Source organism: Notamacropus eugenii, chromosome 7 (assembly GCF_028372415.1).
Source record: "Notamacropus eugenii isolate mMacEug1 chromosome 7, mMacEug1.pri_v2, whole genome shotgun sequence".
In the NCBI taxonomy this organism is placed as follows: domain Eukaryota; kingdom Metazoa; phylum Chordata; class Mammalia; order Diprotodontia; family Macropodidae; genus Notamacropus; species Notamacropus eugenii.
This window is the reverse complement of record NC_092878.1, coordinates 151,066,324-151,076,169: the sequence shown is the minus strand read 5'-3', so window position 1 is coordinate 151,076,169 and position 9,846 is coordinate 151,066,324. Positions and strand designations below refer to the sequence as shown.

The following is a 9,846-nucleotide window of genomic DNA, read 5'->3' as shown; positions in this document are numbered from 1 at the left end:
ATTCAAGATTGGGAGTTGACAAGGCATCAGACAAGTGATAGGAAGAGAGCAGTATTTGGATGTGGAGAATAGTATATAGCTGAGCTGGGTCCCCAAAGGACTGAGAGAGGGTGACTGTAGTCAGTGCAGGGCTGATGGACTGGGAAAGAAATGAGTTGGATGGATTGGAGACCATGTTGGACAGAGGGAAAGATGAGGATTGGGTTGGGGGAATACAGTGAATGTAAGGGAATGGGCAGTGGGGCACGGAGAGTGGACTTTGTATAACGGCAGCTGTACTAGGAAGGCACAGAGTTGGGAGAATATGTTGAAATAGTTGGATGTCAGCCACCGAAAAATGAGTCTGTACAGTGTACCTGTGACTAGAGAGAGGTCTGTTGAAGGTGTCAAGGGATTAGGCTGTTCAAGACTGTCCCTCAAGATCCAACCTAAGGACAGATGGTGATGTTAAGTCCTATGCGACCTAAATTGCCTGACTTACAGAAGGCAGAAACTAAAAATGATATGACCTGAGGGAGACTACACAGGAGACAGGAGCTGGCAGTTCAAGGAGGGATTTGACGACAGCCTCAAGAGTACTGAACAAGCCCTCAAGACCAAGAGGTGGGTGGTCTGCAGCAGGGCTGATGTAGAGGTCCCTGGGAAAGCGTTGCAACAAATAGGAGGCAAGTGGTTAGAATTGGAGGCACATGCTGGCTTCCCTGGAGATATACCCCTGTCTTTCACTACTGCCTTCAGTCAGTTTGTGTGTGGGGAGCAGTTACAGGTGGTATTGAAATGATTTATGATTGTCATTGGTCTTTCTGTGTTCCTTTTAAAATATTTCTGGTTTGTTGGGGGTGTGGGGGCAGTTAGGCTTCTCTTCAGCCTTTTACATTATCATCTTAGCCAGAAATCCTGCTTCTATTTTTTTCACCTACCCCTTATTCTTATCTTCTTGTTATCTAGCTTCCCACTTCCACACCCTGCTCAAAGCACTTTTTTCAAGGTTACTAAGGATGTCTTTATTATTAAAGCCAAAGGTCCTTTCTCAGTTCTCAAGTGGATTGTCAGTTTTGTAGTGTCTGATACCACTTCCCACTTGTTTCTCTTATATTCTCTATCTTTCCTGGGTTTTCATGGCATTACTCTCTCCTGGTTCTTCTCTTACTTGTCCTTTGCTGGATCAGTATCTATTTGTTGTTATTCAATCATTTCAATTGTGTCGGACTCTTCATAATTTCATTTGGAGTTTTCTTGGCAAAGATACTGTAGTGGTTTGCCATTTTCTTCTGCAGTCCACTTTATAGATGAGGAAACTGAGGCATATAGGGTTAACTGACTTGCCCTGGGTCACACAGCTAGTGTCAGAGGCTGGATGATTGGTGATGTATCCACTGCACCACATTGCTGCCCAAATCGTCATGCCTGTCCTGCCCCAAATGTGTGGGCTATCCTAGGACTCTGCTAAGTCCTCTTCTCTCTCTGTGCTTTCTCTCTGTAGAGTTCTCCCAGTAAACCCATAAACTCACATGAATTCAACTATCATCTCTCTCTCTCTCTCTCTCTCTCTCTCTCTCTCTCTCTCTCTCTAAATATATATATTTATATATAGATAGATACATATGCACACATATACATATAAATACATATGTATATACCTATAAATACGTATGCATATACATATGTGTATATATGTGTGTGTACATGCATATAAATACATATACATACACATACCACACATGCACACACATATATCCCCCAAAGTTACATATTCAGACTCCATTGGAGAACTGCTTAGCAAATTTTCTTCCATCCTAATAATGCACTTAATCACAAATTCTTGATTGACCTTGTCTGGCAAATGAGGAGGGTCATTCAACAGAACGATCCAGCTACAGAAGCTAATGGAAAATTCCTATTCTTTTTAAAAAAAAATTCTGAGCAGTATTTCCTATGTTTTCCATCTGGCTGTCAATGTGTGGTTGTTCTTTTGCAGGTGGCCAGTGTAGAGAAATGTGTTGGGAGGGATATTTTTGAGAAGTTTTCCTATGACTGCACAGAATTGAATACCATTTGGTGATTCTAAACATTGCCACCTGGTGGACAACTGAGCACACTCCCTCGAGGGATAATTAAAAATGAAACCCTGTTTTTCTGTAGGCAGCACATTGGTTGATTTGTGCTTCTTATAATACTACAAAGTCCTGAGTGTCACAGTAGCATAGGTAAAGGATTACACCTCACCACAAGTGTCCATACCCAGAATACTTTCTTGCCTCACCTCTCCTTGGAACCTGTACTTCCTTTCATGAATCATCTCCTAAAAGAAGTCTCTCCTGATTGTCCTCATTATTAGGACACCTTACCTTTCCTGAAATTACATCATATTTACTTTGTGATTTCCTCAAGTTTGTACATGGTGTTTTGCCCCAGTAGAATATAAACTTCTTGAGGGCAGAGACTGTTTCATTTTTGTCTCTGCATCTCCGGTGCTTGTCACAGGAATAGGTGTATAATCAAGTCTTATTGAATTGAACTTGAATGGATTGAGTGCTCTGACTTTTTTCAGGAGATAGCACCCAGGTATGGACTACAGTTGAATCTAGAACCTGGAAGTAGAGAAAAGTTACTTTCTTCCTGTGATTCCTGGCAAGTAACATTTCTCCCTTGAGTCTCAGTTTCCCATCAGTATCTAAGGGAAGACTCAAAGCTTTAAAAGGCTTCACTGATTCATATATGTATGAGAAGTAAGGTGGTATGGTGGAGAGAGAACTAGACTTGAGACTAGGAAGACCTACGTTGGAATTCCACCTCAGAGACTAGTTTCTTCCACTGGGAAGATGAGAAAAATTCCCAAACTTTGAAATTTGAAAAATCCTCCTCTAGCCAAGGTGGGGTGGGACAAAGAGGGAAGAAGGTTGAGGCCAAAGCCTGAGGTGCTCTCCTCTCCATCTCACTGTATCTGATTGCTTCTCAAAGGCTGATCTTTCTTCTCTCCACTACCAGATGTTCACTTAATTCTAAATCTCTCTTTTGGCCACACTGGCATGATATTTTATACAAATCCCCTAGGTTGTGACGAAATTTCCTTGGTCTCTCAGAAAACTTGTCCTGTGCAAAATCCCTGCCAATTCAGTCAATGGCCTGTCCAAGACATCTAAATTGAACATCTAAATGAAATCTTTTCATGCTTAGTTAGAATGCCTTTGTTTGACATGACCCAATTTATTCACACTGATTAAGGTACCAGAGAATAAAATTTTGTCATTTCCTGTAGGCAGAATGGGAATATTTTGGTTTAGTCAATATTCCCTCTTACATTTATCTCCCCAATGCTTAGTGCAGGGCCTGGTACCTTTAATAAATGCTTGCTGATTAAATACAGAAGCTGGCAAAGGTTACTCTAAGAAATAATTGGTGCAGATAAATGGATCAGAAGATAGAAGGAGCAGGGAAAGGAACTCTCCAAGGAAGTCAGTATGCTTCACATGAGTGGCCCTGAAACTAGCTGCCCAGAGATTCTGAGCAAGAGAAATTCCAAGCCCTTACCTACAGTAAGAACAGTTGTTACTCTGAGGGGTAAAATCTTTGGGGGAAATTACCTTGGGAATGTTTCCCCTAGAGTCAGTGATATGCTCTCCAACAAGTATGACATACAGCATGAGGTTGAATGTTGTCCATAAGATATGTCCACTTGGACTATCTAAATGTATCTCCTGAGAAGCATTGATGGACAGTTCTGTAATCTTACCTCTTCCCAAGAGAAATTGAGGAATCAAATTAATAACTTACCCTTCAAGACTACAGGTGAAAAATGGATATTTAACAGAGTAGAGGACTTTCAAGCATTCGTGAATTCAAGCATAGTGAAGAAGCCAGAGTTGAATAAGACACTTTGAAATGCAAACATATGAGTTAAGAGAAAACCTGAAATGTAAATATAGGGAAAGAAGATGCTAATGTCCATTCAGAATCCTATTGTCTTCAAAAGTTACAGAGGGAGTTAAATGTGCCAAACACAAGATGGTGAGTATGGCTTTGTTCCATTTAGCTGATTTTAAAAGGGAGGGGGAAAAAAGACTGATGAAAAAAATGAGAAAGAATTAAGGAAGAACTATTTCTCATAAATCAGTTAACAAAAAAGAGTTTACAAACATGGAGGAAAGATTGTAGGGAGTAGGCACCTCATGGCCTCACTCTAAATACAACAAAGGAAAAGTTGAACATTCTCACATATTACACACAGATTGTGGTATAGGAAAAGGGAAGGGAGGATATAAAAGATAAAATATTTTTGAAAACAGGATATCCATAAGCAATAGAAACTTCAATTTTAGAGGGTTGATCATAAAGGGTGATTTAAAAGAAAAAATAAATGTATGACCCAAGACCCAGCTCTGGGCTTAATGAAGAGAGGAGGGGTAAAGTGGTAGGTCCAGACTACTTCAATTATAGATTATCAGTGCAATCTGTTTCCTTCTCTTTATTCATCCCCTTCTTTATTAACATGATCATAAGAGGAAAATATGTGAGGTTGTAATGAAGGAAAATATAGTTATAACAACGAATATAAATATGATGAACTTACCCACAAAATAGAGAAAAGTAAGTAGACTGCATTAGAAAGCAGAATCTAACAATATTTTACTTACAAGAGCAAAGATCTATATAATATTGAAATGTAGAGAGTGAGCAGAGTTTATCCTGAGATGGTAATCCAAGGGTAGTTATCATGCTTCCACATGAGGCAATAGCATGATTAAAAAGAGATTTGATAACTCTCTGGAAATGACTGAATGTAAGTAGGAAGGAATAGATACATTTCTCAACTCTGTATGGCACTTTTCCAAAAACTGACCATATGGAAGGGCTTAAAAACCTCACAGATACAAGAGAGCAGAAATATTAACACAGCCCTTATGACCTCAACTTGATAAGCATTATCACAGATCTGTGAAGATATTCAAACTCTTCACAACATGTGATTCCATTATGAGCTTTCTGGGCTGGGGGCTTGGTGAAAGATCCACTTCCTTACACTTGAATGCTTCACTGGATCTGTAATCTAATTAATACGGATGTCTCTTTCAATGGTATAGACCACAGCCCACCTCAGCCTCCATATACTTCATGATTCCCCTCCATATCATGATATTTCAAGAGATCAATAATCAGAGCACTTCTTCCAATGGTATGAATCGCAATCCATGCATGCTTTCTTACCCCTTGATAGTTTTGTTCTTGTCCTTCCATAAATCCTCCACAGAGGATCCACCGGATGTGCTAGAAAGCTTCCCCTAAGTCTTTGAACGTTGAGCCTTCAGGCTATGGTTATTCCCTGCACTCTCTACATGTCTGGACCACCTACCTTTTATATTTTACATTTCTTGTGTGAGACCTTTTATGTCATGCCTGGGAAACAAATCATCATTGTCAAAATATTTCAGCCAGTTCATGCCCACTATATGTCCCCACCCTTCCCTTTGGGTGATCTGCAATTTTGATTTATCAGAGAATACGGTGTTTTGTAATTTGTGGACTTGTGGCATCATGAGGCAAAAAACAAACAAACAAAAACCCAACACCTAGATTATTGTTCCTCTAATTTATTTGTGATATCACCCTTTATATCTAAGTTATTTACCCATTTGAAAGTTATCTTGGTGGGTGCATTGGTGAAGGCAGGGTGAGTGCTCACGCTGAGAGAATTAAAATTTCATTCAGGTCTTGAAATAGAACACCAAATATACTCACGGAGCAATTTCTCCTCTTCACCATGGAGAAGAAAAAGGAAAGTATGGAAAAGAAGATGGAATCCACTCTCCAGTCCATGAAACTACAATCCTTCACAACATTTAAAAGTGTCATGCTCTTCTAAGCAGAATTCCCAGTTCTGTCACTGCTTGATGTGTGGCCAGGGAGTACGGTACAGGAAATACAAACAGGCAAAAAAACAAAACTAAAACGCCCCCCCCCCCAAAAAACCCAATAACTCCCAGTATTTGGAATCAGAGAGCCTCACTTCTGTTCTCTAGTTCTTGGTTTTCTCATCTATGAACTGAGGCAGTTGAATTACATGAACCCTCAGTCCATAGTCTTCATTTTTATCATTCACTCTCTCTAAGCGTTCACACACACACCCCTCCCGCACCCACAGGAAAACCCTGATAAATAAAACGAGACGATGACTTTTTAAGATAACTGAACTCTGTTGCTACAAAAATGCAATCACTACATCAACCAGATGAAGAAGATGAAGAAGGCAGGAAGGCAAAATGGGACCAGGAAAAACATCCATCCAGCCCCAGGGAAAGGAAAGGATACAGGGAAGCGAGTACTTCTTTCAAAGAATGGGAACACCCAGTGGTAGTCCGTTGCTGCAGTAACCGTCTCCTAGCGACAGGGCCAACTTTCGTCTTCTCGTGGTAAACTTAGGCTCCGTAGTGGCTAAAGATCCAGAAAGAGCTAGGAATGTGAGCTCTGCCGCAGCCAGGGAGGAAGGGTTTCCAGCTACTGCTGCAGGGAGAGAATACAGAACGGAGAAGAGAAGGAGGAGAAGGGAGGAAGCAATAGGGTTAGACTCAGAGCAGGGCAGCGGCAATGGACAGGCGGCTGTCCAAAGTGCAGTCCCTTTGCTCCATCCACGATGAGAGGGACATGAAGCCTTGGTAAGCAAAGGAACCTCTAGGCTAGGTGGTGAGAAATGAGGGGATTCACGCTGTGGGCATGGAACCCAGCGCTGGTTTGGGAGTCTGAGGGACTTTGGGGGGGTGGGGGTGGGAAGGAGATTCAGGACGTAGATCCCTGTCTTCCTTTTCCTCGGGGTTGTGATAATGCTATCACTAGTAGTAAGCTCTGCTATCTTAAGTCCTGGGTTCAGATGTCTCCAGTGGTTCTTAACCTCTGTCACTTTTGGCAAGTCACTTAACCTCCCTTGGTTTCCATTCCCTCATCTGTTAAAATGATCTATATCTATGATTCTATGATCTTATTGTGGAAAGGACACTGAGCCTGGAGCTGTTACGCTTGGTTTTAATACTAATAATAGGTTGAATTTATTTAGAATTTTAAGACTTAAAAAATAATTTGTCAACATCTTCTCACTTTATCCTAACAATCTGTCCTTTCACTTAACATCCATGCTATGCTGAAGCAAGTAACTTTTTATTATTTTTAATAATTGACTTGATGATTATTCATTATTAATAGTCGATGCTATTGAAATAATAGTAACAGTAACCATCTCAGGAATAATGGACATTTTGACTGCATTTTCATCTGAATCCATCTAATCAACCTGTAACTCAATAGGACTCTACCCTGGAAGTAGCCACCAGTGGGGCAGCCTATAGTCTCTCACTTTTAGACAGCTCTAATGAGGTGGTCCCCATTGCACATGTTCTCTCTACTTTCCTCAGTTGTTGTGAGGAGAATGTTTTTATGTAGAGAAAACTATTTACAAATGTAGACTTTTTATAACTGTAGCTGCAATGCTGCTTAAACTCCAGAGTCACTTCAGGAACTGGGGAGAACTTACTGTAAAGATATATTTACATAGATAAGATCTGAAATTCTTGTTTGGAAGGGAGGGTGCATTTTGCACTTTGGGAAGGACTGGGGCTCATTCTTATCTCCAAGTGGGATATTGGGCTAGAATGATATCTCTCATACACATCACATATGTGCATTCTAGGAGTACAAAGTTCTTTTAGGAGCCTAGCATAAAAGGGATGATAACAGCTAATTTATCCTCCATCAACTTAATTCCCACCCAATGCTCCTTAGACTAAAGACAAAGGATAGCGAGCAAACTTATTTATCCAAGCAAGCAATAAAGCAGAAATCAGGGAAGTCATAAAGATTAGGATACATAATAAAATACCTAAGAGGAAAAGGGTTCTGGTTCAGAAACAAAATAAAATTCCAACTCAGAGGAGAGGATGATCTCACTAAAGAAGTCAGCTTTGGGAGTGCAGGTCCTAGGAATCAAAGGATATATTGCCGACAAAAGCTGGTGGTCTTTCTTTGTCATATATACACATATGTATGAATTCTCATGCTGTTAACATACATACACATATGAATATACACTTTATACTTGTGTTTACAATGCACACATGTGTATATAATATGTGTGTACATGCATACATATATTCATAGCTTTAGGGGGGACCTGGAAGGTGGGATTTTAGATGAGACTTGATGTAATCCAGGGACGCTAGGAGGTGGAGGTGAGAAAGGAGAGTATTATAGTAATGAGAGACATCCATTGAAAATATACAGAGTCTAGAGATGGAGTGTGATTGTTGAGAACCAGCAAAGGGGCCAGTATCACTGGATCATAGAATACATAGAGGGGGAAAAGGTACAAGAGACTGGAAATATAGGAAGGGACCAGGTTACGAAGAGTTTTAAAAATCAAAGTATTCACGATCAGACCTGAGCTTTAAGAAGATTATTTTATGTGTGTCTGTGTCTGTGTGTGTATGTGTATGCATATATGTGTATGTATGCATATACACATATACATATATACAATACACCCGTATCATATCCATATTATACGTATATGTAATATATACATATAATATTTGTTGCTTTTTTCGTCATTTCAGTCACGTGCTTCTCTTCTACTGTGTTCCAGGTGCTGTTAAAGCATACAAAGACAAAAATGAAAACCCCTGCTTTTCAAGGAACTCCATCTTCTACTGGAGAAACAAGATGTGGCTAAATATTGTTCAGTCATGTCTCACTTTTCATGACCCTATTTGGGGTTTTCTTGGCAAAGATCCTGGAGTGATTTGTCATTTCCTTCTCCAGCTTATTTTACAGATGAGGAAACTGAGGCAAACAGGGATAAGTGACTTGCCCCAGGGTCACACAGCTAGTAAATGTCTGAGGCCAGATTTGAACTCATGAGCATGAGTTTTCCTGAGTCCAAGCCCAGCAATCTATCCACTGTGCCACTTAGCTGCCCATAAACTAATAGAAACTTATATCTATATACTTACATGTACACATACATATGTGTATAAATATGTGTATATAGTTATTCAAATGTTTCCATTAGAAGGTGATCTTGAGGCCAGGGGTTATTTTTGCCTTTCCATGTATCCCTGGACCTTGACATAGTGCATGGCACACAGCAGGTGCTTAATACATGTTTTTTTGACCAGTTGACTATCATTACAGACTCTTCTAATTGCTTAAATGTATTTGCCTTTCTAAGTTCTCTTGACTCCTTTGTTTGCATTTCTACTAAGCGATGTCTTTTTTATCAGGATTGCTTAAACGTTCTCTGTGCTCCAATCAAAGGTAGATTTCGCAGTCTCTCTTGGAAACACAGAGCTAGCTGTTATTTCTCTAAATAAGTATCCTTGCCAACACAGTCCACTTTTAGTCCCTGTGGCCAGAGTTTAAACTCATTGCAGTTACAAGGATTGTGATTCTCTTTTTTAATGGCTGGGGGGTGGGGAAAACTTCGCTGCCAACAGCCCCCCCAAAAAAACCATCCAACACACCCCAACACCATGTTGTCAGAAAGACACAGAAGAGAACAACTCCAGGAAGTTCAGAAGGAAACACAGTCACAACAGCTTTGAAAACAACATGTTGAATTTATTATATTTACAAAAAAAGCAAACTTACTAGAGAATTATGGTTGTAATATAATCCTCATTTTTTTAGTCTACTTCTTACATGAAAATATTCCTTTTTGGAGTTCATTAAATTCAGAATAAAAAAATAATTCAAGCAAGATAAACATGAAGAAATTGAATTTGGTCATAAATATTTCCCCATCTTTCACCTTCTTCAGTAAAGTGGGAGAGAGATATAGTTAGATTACAGAATGTCAGCTATAAC

At 39.8% G+C, this 9,846-nt stretch overlaps 1 protein-coding gene across 1 annotated transcript in view; it reads left to right on the top strand.

The window, feature by feature from the left end:
- Positions 1-6,372: 6,372 nt before the first annotated feature.
- FAM47E (family with sequence similarity 47 member E) overlaps positions 6,373-9,846 on the top strand; it is a 59,503-nt gene continuing 56,029 nt past the window's right edge. The window contains exon 1 of the mRNA XM_072624100.1: positions 6,373-6,650. Coding sequence (XP_072480201.1) covers positions 6,583-6,650 — 68 coding nt within the window. The 5' untranslated portion in view covers positions 6,373-6,582. The remainder of the gene's footprint in view (positions 6,651-9,846) is intronic.